Source organism: Mustela nivalis, assembly GCF_964662115.1.
Source record: "Mustela nivalis genome assembly, contig: HAP1_SCAFFOLD_511, whole genome shotgun sequence".
Lineage (NCBI taxonomy): Eukaryota > Metazoa > Chordata > Mammalia > Carnivora > Mustelidae > Mustela > Mustela nivalis.
In genome coordinates, this window is record NW_028136146.1 from 406475 (window position 1) to 424175 (window position 17701).

At 50.3% G+C, this 17701-nt stretch overlaps 1 protein-coding gene across 1 annotated transcript; it reads left to right on the plus strand.

The window, feature by feature from the left end:
• The first annotated feature begins 211 nt into the window (after window positions 1–211).
• LOC309857230 (uncharacterized protein) lies at window positions 212–15470 on the plus strand. Its single transcript, XM_082750016.1, has 4 exons — window positions 212–269; window positions 5788–5955; window positions 11473–11640; window positions 13561–15470. The coding sequence occupies exon 4, from the start codon at window positions 13810–13812 to the stop codon at window positions 15283–15285; it is 1476 nt and encodes a 491-aa protein (XP_082606142.1). The 5' UTR covers window positions 212–269; window positions 5788–5955; window positions 11473–11640; window positions 13561–13809; the 3' UTR covers window positions 15286–15470.
• The last annotated feature ends 2231 nt before the right edge of the window (window positions 15471–17701 follow it).

The window sequence follows — 17701 nt, forward strand, 5'->3', positions numbered from 1 at the left end:
ATTAAGACGAGAGTGAACTAGTGTAGAAGAGATGGTGTTCTAATGCTTGGCAGGTTGAAAGCGATTGAAATCGTTGACATTCCTATTCTCCTCGTCCTCAGGACCACCATTAAGGGGAAGGGGCCTTCAAAGAAGCAAGAGGAGTTTATCACTTACAGCAGCCCTGTCAAGTGTCAATATCCAACCACTCCAGTCCCTTCCACCCCCTTGGCAGCCCCACTGCTTTCATAAGGACACAGATACATTCCCCTACAGGCTTTGGAGCAAACGTTAAGTTTTGATTTCTCTAAGATAAATGCCATAGTGCCATGACCTGCTCCTAGGGCGGTAGCAAGTCTAGTTCTCAAAGAATCTGTGTGGAAGGGTTGAGCCACTCTATTGGACACCTGAAATTGATATTATACTGCATGTGAACGGGAATGTAACTCACGGCTTGGAAAAGGAAAGAAACTCTTAACTGTTTTCAAGAGTCAGCTCTATCATTTTCCATTCCCAACTGTGATGCGGGAGTGATCCAGTCATTCCACATCCTGCCTTGCATTTGGTGGTGGGGTCTCTCTCTCCCTCTCTGGCGCATTTGGTTTGAATCACTCTGATAGGTGTGCAGTGAGAGCTCACTGGAGTTTTCATTTGAATTGCCCCAATGGCAACTTTCTATGTGGTTTCCATCTGTCTACGCTTTGGTAAAGGTGGCAGGCCCTTTACTTTTTCCCCACCCCCCTTCTATTTCCTTTTGCTAACTAGATTGCATGCTTACTTGGGGTCAAATTCTGAGTTTCCATGCTTCAGACAGGAGTCCTCTATTAGCTATGTGATTTGGACCTATTTCCTCCAAGTTGGTAGCTTGTCTTTTGGGTCTTCTTAAGGAGGTCTTTCACACGGCACAGATTTACAATTCTGATTGTTGGATAAAGTCTAATTAATCAACTTTACCTTAGGGAAAATCATTTGATGTTCGACTGGAGGATTCTTTACCTAGCTTTCCATTCTGGAAATTTTCCCCCACATTTTCCCTATAAGATTTATCATTTTCCATGTAAGGCAGTGATTAATTTTGAGCTACTTTTTAAAATACTCTTTTTTTCTTTTTTTCCTTTGGGAGAGTGAACATGTGCATGAGCGGGCAGGGGCCTGGAGGGAGAAGGGAAAAGAGCATCCTCAAGCAGCCTCGCCAGTGAGCTTGGAGCCTGACTTTGTCCCGGGACGCTGAGAGCTTGACAAGAGCCGAAATCAAGAGCTGGCTGCCGCACAGGCTGCCTCACCCAGGCAGCCTGAGTTAAGTTTTGTATAGGGTTTGATACTTAGATTGTGGTCCCCGGCCTCCTCGTCCTCCACCTCCTCCTCCCCTCTCCCGCTCCCTCTTCTGCTTCTCCTTCTTCTTTGCCTATGCATGTCCACTTGCTCTAGCACCATTTATTCAAAACGCTGTCACTCCTCCACTGAACGGCTTTTTACCTTTGTCAAGGCCCCATTCGACATATGGGCGTAGTTCTCTTTCTGGGTCCCTGATTCTGTTCCACTTATCCATCTTTATTCTGTTCCATTGGTCTAGCTCTTCACCAACACCACGCACTTTTGATTACTGTAGACGAATATCTTGAAATGGGGTGGAAGGATTCTTCTGGTTTTCTTCTTTAGTTTTAGTTTCTCCTCTTTTTTCAGGTTCTAAAATAGAAAGATTATAGTTTTGAGACTCCTTTTCTTTTTAGAGAGAGAGAGAGAGATAGACACACAGACAGAGACAGAGAAACGGAAGCGGTGCAGAAAGAGAGAGAGATGATTAAGCAGCCACCATGCCCAGCACCAGCACAATGCAGGTTCAGCCTCACTATCCCAAGGTTGACCATGACCCGAGTCAAAATCAAGAGTTGGACTAACTGACTGAGCCACCCAGATGCTCCTCCTCCTTTCTAATGTATGCATTGAGTGCTAAAAATTGAGCTCTCTGTTGATTTAGCTGTGTCCCATCAATTTTAATACGTTGTAGTTTTATTTTCCTTCGGGTCAGTGCACTGAAATTTTATCTTTTGTCTCCGATAATCTAGAAAGTTACTTTCTACGTGTTTAGATTTTGTTATGTTTCTCCCTTTGATATCTAGTTTCATTTTTAACTTTTTTTTATAAGTGTCAAAGTTTAATTCCAAGACAATGCTACATAGGGTTGCATTTTTTTCAGGTACACAATATAGAGATTCTCCTCCGCTGCCCAACGACTGTTAGCTCCTGTTGCCAGGCACTGATTTGCGTTGGAGTCTCGGGTGCACCTCCCCCACCCCTACTCCCTTCAGCTCCTGTTGCCAGGCACTGGTTTGCATTGGAGACGGAACCCTCGTAGGGGTTCCAAGCAGTTTCTAGTGGCCGAGAGGACACTGGTGATCAGAGACAAAGCCCCCAGGCTCTCTGGAGCCAGCTGGTGGCCATTACAATGTCTCCCCACACAGTTCTGGAGCCGCTGTGGGCTCTCCGGGAACAGCTGTGGGCTTCTGGGTTGCCGATAATCGAACGTTGGCCACATGGGCCACGAGACTCTGGGTTTGGCTGGGAGATCCTCGTGTGCACTGTGTTGCTGGTGTTCATTCCAGTAAAGTGTGGACTCCGCTTAAGAGGAAGAAAGGGGCACTGTGCCCAGAATGAAGTATCTGGAAAAGACATGGAGAAGACCGACCCGGATGCACCAGCCCATGGAGCCGTCGCATCATCGGAGCACAAGGCCAGTCCTCTCCCGCTACAGATCCTTGCTCTGGCTGCCCTGAATCAAGATGTCGTGTACTTTTCTGTGGGAGACGCTACGCAACTGCTGAAGGGAGTTCGGCAAAGGCTGTTGAAGAAGAGCCCTCACCAGCTCACCGATGAAAATCCCATCTGTGGAGCAGCCCAGGACGATGGAGAACCCCCTGCGAGGAATATGCCAGAAGACTTCAAGGACAGCCCTGATCTGCGGGGAAGTGCAGACCCTCTGTCTCAGGACATTGGCAGCTGTGGACTGAGAGGGCAGGAAGAGGCAGGGGAGGCAGGCAGGCCAGAGCTTCCTGACGGAGGTGTGCCGTGGCAGGCCCCCGCTGAGGGCCAGAGCCAACACCACACCCTCAGCCAGATCCTACTGACGGTGATGCATCTGCTAGAGCTCCTTCGAGATCATCTGGAAGGTGGGGGCTCAAGGAGGCAGGTGCAGACTGGCTCCTCCTCCACTGATCACGTGCCCCGTGGGAGCCCCCTGAATCAAGGAAAGCCATCCAGGGCACTGAAGAAGGCACGTCAGGGGAATGAAGAGCTCCCAGGAAACACAACAATCCACCAAGCTGAGCAAGTATCTTTTCACCAGCGAAACAGCCTCCTGGAAAGGGAGATTCAGAAGCTGCACCTGAAGCTCGAGGCAGAGCCTAAGCTGTGCGAAGAGCACCTCAAACACCTGGAGAGGAAGATGATGGAGGAGAAGGCACGCTGCCTGCAAGTGAAGAACGAACTCGCCAAGGTGCGCAGGAAGGTGGATGCTGCCCACTGGAACTTAGGCCTCTACAAGAAGATGGCCGACGACCTGCACCGAGAATGGCAGAGAATCTCCTCCTTGCATGACCGAGAGCGCCTCCTGGTGGAGAACAGAAGTGAGGAGAGCCAGAAGGCTGTTCTGTGGGCAGAGAGGGAGTTCCAAAGGCTCAAGGAAGAAAACCATTGCCTCAGGCAGAAGCTGGCCAACTCTGGGCCCAAGGTCCAGCCTGTCTCCGGGGGGCCTCCTGCTCCTGCTCCTGCTCCTGCTCCAGCTCCAGCTCCTGCTCCTGCTCTTCTGGGCACAGCCTCCAAATGCCCTCAAGGGCCACAGGCTCCCCTGAAAGCCCAGAAGCCCAAGAAGGGAGCAAGGGTGCACTGGCCAGACTCCAAGTTCTCGGGTCCCCTGCAGGTCTGATTCCCTTTCCCAGCAGCCACCAACACTCACAACCAGAGCACAAAAGCTCCTGTGCTTCCTTACCCCTTCAGCCACACCCATTGCTCCTTTGACTGGAGATCCACCCCATTCTTGAACTGATGCTACCTATTCCCTATAGCCATGTGAGAGAGCATTTTTCATTGTTAAGGACCAAAAAAATAAAACGATCAAATTGCTGATCCTACTGCGACTGAGAATTGATTGTATGAAGGGATTCTATGCCAAGCAACCAAGGGTTTTAAGTGTCCTTTACTGATCACTTAATTGTCCCAATAACCCAGTGTGTCCTATACTACTGAGGTTCAGAGAGGGGACACAACTTGCCCCAAGATCACACAGCTAGTGAATTTCAGAGCTCCCATTCCAAGCCAAGGTTGTCTCATTACCCACTGATGTGAAAATAACTACCACTCCTACCACTACGATGACTTCTGCTTCTTCATTTCTGAGAGAGAGAAAGAGCGAGGGCACACACACATGCAAGCGGGGGAGGGGCAGGGAGAGAGAGATTCCTAGACAGCCTTCCCACTCAAGTGCACAACCAGACGCTGGGCTGGATTTCACAGACCATGGGACCACGCCCTGAGCCGAAATCAAGAGTCAGACGTTGACCTGACTAAGCCACACAGGCACCCTTCCCTTGTGCAAGGAACTTCTAGGCAAGCTGCTGTAAGGATCCCAGAAGGGCTTGACAAAATTTTCTCATAGGTCACGTTCTAGTTTGGATGCAAGGATTATGGTGATGCCTAGCTGAGGTAAAGTCCCAGCAAAGCATGGAGGGCAGCCTTTCAGGGTCTCCAACGATTCCCTTCGTGGGTACACCTCGTTTTGTGTTCCATACTCTACCACTGGATTAGAGTCAGGAACTCCTGCCTCACTTCGAAAGGACAGAATATGGCCCGAGAGATAGATAGCATGTCCCTTCTGAGGCTCGTAGACAAAGACACTGGTCTCCTCTTGGGCTTGCTCTCGCTCCCTGACCATTGGTTTCGAGGGAAGCCGCCTGCTCCTTGTGGGCTGTATGATGGAGAGGCCCATGTGGCAAGGAATGAATATTTCTTGCTCACCGCAATGGAGGACCTCTGGCTGCTAGGAGCCACCCGAGTGAGCACACAAGCAGATTTCCCGCCAACAAGCCTGGAGATGACTGAAGACCCACATGACATCTTGACTGCAGCCTTGTGAGAGATCCTGAGACACAGGTCCCTGGCTAGATGCACCTGGATGCCTGGCCCACGGAAACCATATGCGGTTATCAATTGGTGTTGTCGGAAGCCCTCTGGGTTGCGGAAAACATTCAAAAAAGACACAAGGGTGAAGCCACAGTTCTGGCTGCTGACCCACCCCCCTCTCCTGGGCTTGAAATTCCAGGGAAGTCAAGCGATGGTAGCAACCACTGAGAGATTAGGGTAAACAATGCCAGAAAGAGGTCCTCTATTCTGTTCTCCATGTATCTCTCTGAGAGGACATGCCCTCACCTGATCCACCCGAGCCAATAGGTGGCCCATGCAGGAGGAGACAACTGGCCGTGTGGTCCAAGTCGGCTGAGAGCACTAGACCCAGTGTCGCAGAGCCTCCTTGAAGGCAGAAAAAGAGCCCAGAAGTTCCCTGGTGTCCCTAGAGAAGGCACAGAAATTAGATGAGTTGAAAGCCTGGGACCTGGTCATTGGGCTTCTGGGCAAGAGGGGAGATGGCCTGGGGAAGGGACACTGCCTGCAACCCCTCTTGGACCAGACCCCACCTGTCTGCTTTGGGATACTGAGGATTAAGACGAGAGTGAACTAGTGTAGAAGAGATGGTGTTCTAATGCTTGGCAGGTTGAAAGCGATTGAAATCGTTGACATTCCTATTCTCCTCGTCGTCAGGACCACCATTAAGGGGAAGGGGCCTTCAAAGAAGCAAGAGGAGTTTATCACTTACAGCAGCCCTGTCAAGTGTCAATATCCAACCACTCCAGTCCCTTCCACCCCCTTGGCAGCCCCACTGCTTTCATAAGGACACAGATACATTCCCCTACAGGCTTTGGAGCAAACGTTAAGTTTTGATTTCTCTAAGATAAATGCCATAGTGCCATGACCTGCTCCTAGGGCGGTAGCAAGTCTAGTTCTCAAAGAATCTGTGTGGAAGGGTTGAGCCACTCTATTGGACACCTGAAATTGATATTATACTGCATGTGAACGGGAATGTAACTCACGGCTTGGAAAAGGAAAGAAACTCTTAACTGTTTTCAAGAGTCAGCTCTATCATTTTCCATTCCCAACTGTGATGCGGGAATGATCCAGTCATTCCACATCCTGCCTTGCATTTGGTGGTGGGGTCTCTCTCTCCCTCTCTGGCGCATTTGGTTTGAATCACTCTGATAGGTGTGCAGTGAGAGCTCACTGGAGTTTTCATTTGAATTGCCCCAATGGCAACTTTCTATGTGGTTTCCATCTGTCTACGCTTTGGTAAAGGTGGCAGGCCCTTTACTTTTTCCCCACCCCCCTTCTATTTCCTTTTGCTAACTAGATTGCATGCTTACTTGGGGTCAAATTCTGAGTTTCCATGCTTCAGACAGGAGTCCTCTATTAGCTATGTGATTTGGACCTATTTCCTCCAAGTTGGTAGCTTGTCTTTTGGGTCTTCTTAAGGAGGTCTTTCACATGGCACAGATTTACAATTCTGATTGTTGGATAAAGTCTAATTAATCAACTTTACCTTAGGGAAAATAATTTGATGTTCGACTGGAGGATTCTTTACCTAGCTTTCCATTCTGGAAATTTTCCCCACATTTTCCCTATAAGATTTATCATTTTCCATGTAAGGCAGTGATTAATTTTGAGCTACTTTTTAAAATACTCTTTTTTTCTTTTTTTCCTTTGGGAGAGTGAACATGTGCATGAGCGGGCAGGGGCCTGGAGGGAGAAGGGAAAAGAGCATCCTCAAGCAGCCTCGCCAGTGAGCTTGGAGCCTGACTTTGTCCCGGGACGCTGAGAGCTTGACAAGAGCCGAAATCAAGAGCTGGCTGCCGCACAGGCTGCCTCACCCAGGCAGCCTGAGTTAAGTTTTGTATAGGGTTTGATACTTAGATTGTGGTCCCCGGCCTCCTCGTCCTCCACCTCCTCCTCCCCTCTCCCGCTCCCTCTTCTGCTTCTCCTTCTTCTTTGCCTATGCATGTCCACTTGCTCTAGCACCATTTATTCAAAACGCTGTCACTCCTCCACTGAACGGCTTTTTACCTTTGTCAAGGCCCCATTCGACATATGGGCGTAGTTCTCTTTCTGGGTCCCTGATTCTGTTCCACTTATCCATCTGTATTCTGTTCCATTGGTCTAGCTCTTCACCAACACCACGCACTTTTGATTACTGTAGACGAATATCTTGAAATGGGGTGGAAGGATTCTTCTGGTTTTCTTCCTTAGTTTTAGTTTCTCCTCTTTTTTCAGGTTCTAAAATAGAAAGATTATAGTTTTGAGACTCCTTTTCTTTTTAGAGAGAGAGAGAGAGATAGACACACAGACAGAGACAGAGACAGAGAAACGGAAGCGGTGCAGAAAGAGAGAGAGATGATTAAGCAGCCACCATGCCCAGCACCAGCACAATGCAGGTTCAGCCTCACTATCCCAAGGTTGACCATGACCCGAGTCAAAATCAAGAGTTGGACTAACTGACTGAGCCACCCAGATGCTCCTCCTCCTTTCTAATATATGCATTGAGTGCTAAAAATTGAGCTCTCTGTTGATTTAGCTATGTCCCATCAATTTTAATACGTTGTAGTTTTATTTTCCTTCGGGTCAGTGCACTGAAATTTTATCTTTTGTCTCCGATAATCTAGAAAGTTACTTTCTACGTGTTTAGATTTTGTTATGTTTCTCCCTTTGATATCTAGTTTCATTTTTAACTTTTTTTTATAAGTGTCAAAGTTTAATTCCAAGACAATGCTACAGAGGGTTGCATTTTTTTCAGGTACACAATATAGAGATTCTCCTCCGCTGCCCAACGACTGTTAGCTCCTGTTGCCAGGCACTGATTTGCGTTGGAGTCTCGGGTGCACCTCCCCCACCCCTACTCCCTTCAGCTCCTGTTGCCAGGCACTGGTTTGCATTGGAGACGGAACCCTCGTAGGGGTTCCAAGCAGTTTCTAGTGGCCGAGAGGACACTGGTGATCAGAGACAAAGCCCCCAGGCTCTCTGGAGCCAGCTGGTGGCCATTACAATGTCTCCCCACACAGTTCTGGAGCCGCTGTGGGCTCTCCGGGAACAGCTGTGGGCTTCTGGGTTGCCGATAATCGAACGTTGGCCACATGGGCCACGAGACTCTGGGTTTGGCTGGGAGATCCTCGTGTGCACTGTGTTGCTGGTGTTCATTCCAGTAAAGTGTGGACTCCGCTTAAGAGGAAGAAAGGGGCACTGTGCCCAGAATGAAGTATCTGGAAAAGACATGGAGAAGACCGACCCGGATGCACCAGCCCATGGAGCCGTCGCATCATCGGAGCACAAGGCCAGTCCTCTCCCGCTACAGATCCTTGCTCTGGCTGCCCTGAATCAAGATGTCGGGTACTTTTCTGTGGGAGACGCTACGCAACTGCTGAAGGGAGTTCGGCAAAGGCTGTTGAAGAAGAGCCCTCACCAGCTCACCGATGAAAATCCCATCTGTGGAGCAGCCCAGGACGATGGAGAACCCCCTGCGAGGAATATGCCAGAAGACTTCAAGGACAGCCCTGATCTGCGGGGAAGTGCAGACCCTCTGTCTCAGGACATTGGCAGCTGTGGACTGAGAGGGCAGGAAGAGGCAGGGGAGGCAGGCAGGCCAGAGCTTCCTGACGGAGGTGTGCCGTGGCAGGCCCCCGCTGAGGGCCAGAGCCAACACCACACCCTCAGCCAGATCCTACTGACGGTGATGCATCTGCTAGAGCTCCTTCGAGATCATCTGGAAGGTGGGGGCTCAAGGAGGCAGGTGCAGACTGGCTCCTCCTCCACTGATCACGTGCCCCGTGGGAGCCCCCTGAATCAAGGAAAGCCATCCAGGGCACTGAAGAAGGCACGTCAGGGGAATGAAGAGCTCCCAGGAAACACAACAATCCACCAAGCTGAGCAAGTATCTTTTCACCAGCGAAACAGCCTCCTGGAAAGGGAGATTCAGAAGCTGCACCTGAAGCTCGAGGCAGAGCCTAAGCTGTGCGAAGAGCACCTCAAACACCTGGAGAGGAAGATGATGGAGGAGAAGGCACGCTGCCTGCAAGTGAAGAACGAACTCGCCAAGGTGCGCAGGAAGGTGGATGCTGCCCACTGGAACTTAGGCCTCTACAAGAAGATGGCCGACGACCTGCACCGAGAATGGCAGAGAATCTCCTCCTTGCATGACCGAGAGCGCCTCCTGGTGGAGAACAGAAGTGAGGAGAGCCAGAAGGCTGTTCTGTGGGCAGAGAGGGAGTTCCAAAGGCTCAAGGAAGAAAACCATTGCCTCAGGCAGAAGCTGGCCAACTCTGGGCCCAAGGTCCAGCCTGTCTCCGGGGGGCCTCCTGCTCCTGCTCCTGCTCCTGCTCCAGCTCCAGCTCCTGCTCTTCTGGGCACAGGCTCCAAAAGCCCTCAAGGGCCACAGGCTCCCCTGAAAGCCCAGAAGCCCAAGAAGGGAGCAAGGGTGCACTGGCCAGACTCCAAGTTCTCGGGTCCCCTGCAGGTCTGATTCCCTTTCCCAGCAGCCACCAACACTCACAACCAGAGCACAAAAGCTCCTGTGCTTCCTTACCCCTTCAGCCACACCCATTGCTCCTTTGACTGGAGATCCACCCCATTCTTGAACTGATGCTACCTATTCCCTATAGCCATGTGAGAGAGCATTTTTCATTGTTAAGGACCAAAAAAATAAAACGATCAAATTGCTGATCCTACTGCGACTGAGAATTGATTGTATGAAGGGATTCTATGCCAAGCAACCAAGGGTTTTAAGTGTCCTTTACTGATCACTTAATTGTCCCAATAACCCAGTGTGTCCTATACTACTGAGGTTCAGAGAGGGGACACAACTTGCCCCAAGATCACACAGCTAGTGAATTTCAGAGCTCCCATTCCAAGCCAAGGTTGTCTCATTACCCACTGATGTGAAAATAACTACCACTCCTACCACTACGATGACTTCTGCTTCTTCATTTCTGAGAGAGAAAAAGAGCGAGGGCACACACACATGCAAGCGGGGGAGGGGCAGGGAGAGAGAGATTCCTAGACAGCCTTCCCACTCAAGTGCACAACCAGACGCTGGGCTGGATTTCACAGACCATGGGACCACGCCCTGAGCCGAAATCAAGAGTCAGACGTTGACCTGACTAAGCCACACAGGCACCCTTCCCTTGTGCAAGGAACTTCTAGGCAAGCTGCTGTAAGGATCCCAGAAGGGCTTGACAAAATTTTCTCATAGGTCACGTTCTAGTTTGGATGCAAGGATTATGGTGATGCCTAGCTGAGGTAAAGTCCCAGCAAAGCATGGAGGGCAGCCTTTCAGGGTCTCCAACGATTCCCTTCGTGGGTACACCTCGTTTTGTGTTCCATACTCTACCACTGGATTAGAGTCAGGAACTCCTGCCTCACTTCGAAAGGACAGAATATGGCCCGAGAGATAGATAGCATGTCCCTTCTGAGGCTCGTAGACAAAGACACTGGTCTCCTCTTGGGCTTGCTCTCGCTCCCTGACCATTGGTTTCGAGGGAAGCCGCCTGCTCCTTGTGGGCTGTATGATGGAGAGGCCCATGTGGCAAGGAATGAATATTTCTTGCACACCGCAATGGAGGACCTCTGGCTGCTAGGAGCCACCCGAGTGAGCACACAAGCAGATTTCCCGCCAACAAGCCTGGAGATGACTGAAGACCCACATGACATCTTGACTGCAGCCTTGTGAGAGATCCTGAGACACAGGTCCCTGGCTAGATGCACCTGGATGCCTGGCCCACGGAAACCATATGCGGTTATCAATTGGTGTTGTCGGAAGCCCTCTGGGTTGCGGAAAACATTCAAAAAAGACACAAGGGTGAAGCCACAGTTCTGGCTGCTGACCCACCCCCCTCTCCTGGGCTTGAAATTCCAGGGAAGTCAAGCGATGGTAGCAACCACTGAGAGATTAGGGTAAACAATGCCAGAAAGAGGTCCTCTATTCTGTTCTCCATGTATCTCTCTGAGAGGACATGCCCTCACCTGATCCACCCGAGCCAATAGGTGGCCCATGCAGGAGGAGACAACTGGCCGTGTGGTCCAAGTCGGCTGAGAGCACTAGACCCAGTGTCGCAGAGCCTCCTTGAAGGCAGAAAAAGAGCCCAGAAGTTCCCTGGTGTCCCTAGAGAAGGCACAGAAATTAGATGAGTTGAAAGCCTGGGACCTGGTCATTGGGCTTCTGGGCAAGAGGGGAGATGGCCTGGGGAAGGGACACTGCCTGCAACCCCTCTTGGACCAGACCCCACCTGTCTGCTTTGGGATACTGAGGATTAAGACGAGAGTGAACTAGTGTAGAAGAGATGGTGTTCTAATGCTTGGCAGGTTGAAAGCGATTGAAATCGTTGACATTCCTATTCTCCTCGTCCTCAGGACCACCATTAAGGGGAAGGGGCCTTCAAAGAAGCAAGAGGAGTTTATCACTTACAGCAGCCCTGTCAAGTGTCAATATCCAACCACTCCAGTCCCTTCCACCCCCTTGGCAGCCCCACTGCTTTCATAAGGACACAGATACATTCCCCTACAGGCTTTGGAGCAAACGTTAAGTTTTGATTTCTCTAAGATAAATGCCATAGTGCCATGACCTGCTCCTAGGGCGGTAGCAAGTCTAGTTCTCAAAGAATCTGTGTGGAAGGGTTGAGCCACTCTATTGGACACCTGAAATTGATATTATACTGCATGTGAACGGGAATGTAACTCACGGCTTGGAAAAGGAAAAGAAACTCTTAACTGTTTTCAAGAGTCAGCTCTATCATTTTCCATTCCCAACTGTGATGCGGGAGTGATCCAGTCATTCCACATCCTGCCTTGCATTTGGTGGTGGGGTCTCTCTCTCCCTCTCTGGCGCATTTGGTTTGAATCACTCTGATAGGTGTGCAGTGAGAGCTCACTGGAGTTTTCATTTGAATTGCCCCAATGGCAACTTTCTATGTGGTTTCCATCTGTCTACGCTTTGGTAAAGGTGGCAGGCCCTTTACTTTTTCCCCACCCCCCTTCTATTTCCTTTTGCTAACTAGATTGCATGCTTACTTGGGGATCAAATTCTGAGTTTCCATGCTTCAGACAGGAGTCCTCTATTAGCTATGTGATTTGGACCTATTTCCTCCAAGTTGGTAGCTTGTCTTTTGGGTCTTCTTAAGGAGGTCTTTCACACGGCACAGATTTACAATTCTGATTGTTGGATAAAGTCTAATTAATCAACTTTACCTTAGGGAAAATAATTTGATGTTCGACTGGAGGATTCTTTACCTAGCTTTCCATTCTGGAAATTTTCCCCACATTTTCCCTATAAGATTTATCATTTTCCATGTAAGGCAGTGATTAATTTTGAGCTACTTTTTAAAATACTCTTTTTTTCTTTTTTTCCTTTGGGAGAGTGAACATGTGCATGAGCGGGCAGGGGCCTGGAGGGAGAAGGGAAAAGAGCATCCTCAAGCAGCCTCGCCAGTGAGCTTGGAGCCTGACTTTGTCCCGGGACGCTGAGAGCTTGACAAGAGCCGAAATCAAGAGCTGGCTGCCGCACAGGCTGCCTCACCCAGGCAGCCTGAGTTAAGTTTTGTATAGGGTTTGATACTTAGATTGTGGTCCCCGGCCTCCTCGTCCTCCACCTCCTCCTCCCCTCTCCCGCTCCCTCTTCTGCTTCTCCTTCTTCTTTGCCTATGCATGTCCACTTGCTCTAGCACCATTTATTCAAAACGCTGTCACTCCTCCACTGAACGGCTTTTTACCTTTGTCAAGGCCCCATTCGACATATGGGCGTAGTTCTCTTTCTGGGTCCCTGATTCTGTTCCACTTATCCATCTGTATTCTGTTCCATTGGTCTAGCTCTTCACCAACACCACGCACTTTTGATTACTGTAGACGAATATCTTGAAATGGGGTGGAAGGATTCTTCTGGTTTTCTTCTTTAGTTTTAGTTTCTCCTCTTTTTTCAGGTTCTAAAATAGAAAGATTATAGTTTTGAGACTCCTTTTCTTTTTAGAGAGAGAGAGAGAGATAGACACACAGACAGAGACAGAGACAGAGACAGAGAAACGGAAGCGGTGCAGAAAGAGAGAGAGATGATTAAGCAGCCACCATGCCCAGCACCAGCACAATGCAGGTTCAGCCTCACTATCCCAAGGTTGACCATGACCCGAGTCAAAATCAAGAGTTGGACTAACTGACTGAGCCACCCAGATGCTCCTCCTCCTTTCTAATGTATGCATTGAGTGCTAAAAATTGAGCTCTCTGTTGATTTAGCTGTGTCCCATCAATTTTAATACGTTGTAGTTTTATTTTCCTTCGGGTCAGTGCACTGAAATTTTATCTTTTGTCTCCGATAATCTAGAAAGTTACTTTCTACGTGTTTAGATTTTGTTATGTTTCTCCCTTTGATATCTAGTTTCATTTTTAACTTTTTTTTATAAGTGTCAAAGTTTAATTCCAAGACAATGCTACAGAGGGTTGCATTTTTTTCAGGTACACAATATAGAGATTCTCCTCCGCTGCCCAACGACTGTTAGCTCCTGTTGCCAGGCACTGATTTGCGTTGGAGTCTCGGGTGCACCTCCCCCACCCCTACTCCCTTCAGCTCCTGTTGCCAGGCACTGGTTTGCATTGGAGACGGAACCCTCGTAGGGGTTCCAAGCAGTTTCTAGTGGCCGAGAGGACACTGGTGATCAGAGACAAAGCCCCCAGGCTCTCTGGAGCCAGCTGGTGGCCATTACAATGTCTCCCCACACAGTTCTGGAGCCGCTGTGGGCTCTCCGGGAACAGCTGTGGGCTTCTGGGTTGCCGATAATCGAACGTTGGCCACATGGGCCACGAGACTCTGGGTTTGGCTGGGAGATCCTCGTGTGCACTGTGTTGCTGGTGTTCATTCCAGTAAAGTGTGGACTCCGCTTAAGAGGAAGAAAGGGGCACTGTGCCCAGAATGAAGTATCTGGAAAAGACATGGAGAAGACCGACCCGGATGCACCAGCCCATGGAGCCGTCGCATCATCGGAGCACAAGGCCAGTCCTCTCCCGCTACAGATCCTTGCTCTGGCTGCCCTGAATCAAGATGTCGGGTACTTTTCTGTGGGAGACGCTACGCAACTGCTGAAGGGAGTTCGGCAAAGGCTGTTGAAGAAGAGCCCTCACCAGCTCACCGATGAAAATCCCATCTGTGGAGCAGCCCAGGACGATGGAGAACCCCCTGCGAGGAATATGCCAGAAGACTTCAAGGACAGCCCTGATCTGCGGGGAAGTGCAGACCCTCTGTCTCAGGACATTGGCAGCTGTGGACTGAGAGGGCAGGAAGAGGCAGGGGAGGCAGGCAGGCCAGAGCTTCCTGACGGAGGTGTGCCGTGGCAGGCCCCCGCTGAGGGCCAGAGCCAACACCACACCCTCAGCCAGATCCTACTGACGGTGATGCATCTGCTAGAGCTCCTTCGAGATCATCTGGAAGGTGGGGGCTCAAGGAGGCAGGTGCAGACTGGCTCCTCCTCCACTGATCACGTGCCCCGTGGGAGCCCCCTGAATCAAGGAAAGCCATCCAGGGCACTGAAGAAGGCACGTCAGGGGAATGAAGAGCTCCCAGGAAACACAACAATCCACCAAGCTGAGCAAGTATCTTTTCACCAGCGAAACAGCCTCCTGGAAAGGGAGATTCAGAAGCTGCACCTGAAGCTCGAGGCAGAGCCTAAGCTGTGCGAAGAGCACCTCAAACACCTGGAGAGGAAGATGATGGAGGAGAAGGCACGCTGCCTGCAAGTGAAGAACGAACTCGCCAAGGTGCGCAGGAAGGTGGATGCTGCCCACTGGAACTTAGGCCTCTACAAGAAGATGGCCGACGACCTGCACCGAGAATGGCAGAGAATCTCCTCCTTGCATGACCGAGAGCGCCTCCTGGTGGAGAACAGAAGTGAGGAGAGCCAGAAGGCTGTTCTGTGGGCAGAGAGGGAGTTCCAAAGGCTCAAGGAAGAAAACCATTGCCTCAGGCAGAAGCTGGCCAACTCTGGGCCCAAGGTCCAGCCTGTCTCCGGGGGGCCTCCTGCTCCTGCTCCTGCTCCTGCTCCAGCTCCAGCTCCTGCTCCTGCTCTTCTGGGCACAGCCTCCAAATGCCCTCAAGGGCCACAGGCTCCCCTGAAAGCCCAGAAGCCCAAGAAGGGAGCAAGGGTGCACTGGCCAGACTCCAAGTTCTCGGGTCCCCTGCAGGTCTGATTCCCTTTCCCAGCAGCCACCAACACTCACAACCAGAGCACAAAAGCTCCTGTGCTTCCTTACCCCTTCAGCCACACCCATTGCTCCTTTGACTGGAGATCCACCCCATTCTTGAACTGATGCTACCTATTCCCTATAGCCATGTGAGAGAGCATTTTTCATTGTTAAGGACCAAAAAAATAAAACGATCAAATTGCTGATCCTACTGCGACTGAGAATTGATTGTATGAAGGGATTCTATGCCAAGCAACCAAGGGTTTTAAGTGTCCTTTACTGATCACTTAATTGTCCCAATAACCCAGTGTGTCCTATACTACTGAGGTTCAGAGAGGGGACACAACTTGCCCCAAGATCACACAGCTAGTGAATTTCAGAGCTCCCATTCCAAGCCAAGGTTGTCTCATTACCCACTGATGTGAAAATAACTACCACTCCTACCACTACGATGACTTCTGCTTCTTCATTTCTGAGAGAGAGAAAGAGCGAGGGCACACACACATGCAAGCGGGGGAGGGGCAGGGAGAGAGAGATTCCTAGACAGCCTTCCCACTCAAGTGCACAACCAGACGCTGGGCTGGATTTCACAGACCATGGGACCACGCCCTGAGCCGAAATCAAGAGTCAGACGTTGACCTGACTAAGCCACACAGGCACCCTTCCCTTGTGCAAGGAACTTCTAGGCAAGCTGCTGTAAGGATCCCAGAAGGGCTTGACAAAATTTTCTCATAGGTCACGTTCTAGTTTGGATGCAAGGATTATGGTGATGCCTAGCTGAGGTAAAGTCCCAGCAAAGCATGGAGGGCAGCCTTTCAGGGTCTCCAACGATTCCCTTCGTGGGTACACCTCGTTTTGTGTTCCATACTCTACCACTGGATTAGAGTCAGGAACTCCTGCCTCACTTCGAAAGGACAGAATATGGCCCGAGAGATAGATAGCATGTCCCTTCTGAGGCTCGTAGACAAAGACACTGGTCTCCTCTTGGGCTTGCTCTCGCTCCCTGACCATTGGTTTCGAGGGAAGCCGCCTGCTCCTTGTGGGCTGTATGATGGAGAGGCCCATGTGGCAAGGAATGAATATTTCTTGCTCACCGCAATGGAGGACCTCTGGCTGCTAGGAGCCACCCGAGTGAGCACACAAGCAGATTTCCCGCCAACAAGCCTGGAGATGACTGAAGACCCACATGACATCTTGACTGCAGCCTTGTGAGAGATCCTGAGACACAGGTCCCTGGCTAGATGCACCTGGATGCCTGGCCCACGGAAACCATATGCGGTTATCAATTGGTGTTGTCGGAAGCCCTCTGGGTTGCGGAAAACATTCAAAAAAGACACAAGGGTGAAGCCACAGTTCTGGCTGCTGACCCACCCCCCTCTCCTGGGCTTGAAATTCCAGGGAAGTCAAGCGATGGTAGCAACCACTGAGAGATTAGGGTAAACAATGCCAGAAAGAGGTCCTCTATTCTGTTCTCCATGTATCTCTCTGAGAGGACATGCCCTCACCTGATCCACCCGAGCCAATAGGTGGCCCATGCAGGAGGAGACAACTGGCCGTGTGGTCCAAGTCGGCTGAGAGCACTAGACCCAGTGTCGCAGAGCCTCCTTGAAGGCAGAAAAAGAGCCCAGAAGTTCCCTGGTGTCCCTAGAGAAGGCACAGAAATTAGATGAGTTGAAAGCCTGGGACCTGGTCATTGGGCTTCTGGGCAAGAGGGGAGATGGCCTGGGGAAGGGACACTGCCTGCAACCCCTCTTGGACCAGACCCCACCTGTCTGCTTTGGGATACTGAGGATTAAGACGAGAGTGAACTAGTGTAGAAGAGATGGTGTTCTAATGCTTGGCAGGTTGAAAGCGATTGAAATCGTTGACATTCCTATTCTCCTCGTCCTCAGGACCACCATTAAGGGGAAGGGGCCTTCAAAGAAGCAAGAGGAGTTTATCACTTACAGCAGCCCTGTCAAGTGTCAATATCCAACCACTCCAGTCCCTTCCACCCCCTTGGCAGCCCCACTGCTTTCATAAGGACACAGATACATTCCCCTACAGGCTTTGGAGCAAACGTTAAGTTTTGATTTCTCTAAGATAAATGCCATAGTGCCATGACCTGCTCCTAGGGCGGTAGCAAGTCTAGTTCTCAAAGAATCTGTGTGGAAGGGTTGAGCCACTCTATTGGACACCTGAAATTGATATTATACTGCATGTGAACGGGAATGTAACTCACGGCTTGGAAAAGGAAAAGAAACTCTTAACTGCTTTCAAGAGTCAGCTCTATCATTTTCCATTCCCAACTGTGATGCGGGAGTGATCCAGTCATTCCACATCCTGCCTTGCATTTGGTGGTGGGGTCTCTCTCTCCCTCTCTGGCGCATTTGGTTTGAATCACTCTGATAGGTGTGCAGTGAGAGCTCACTGGAGTTTTCAT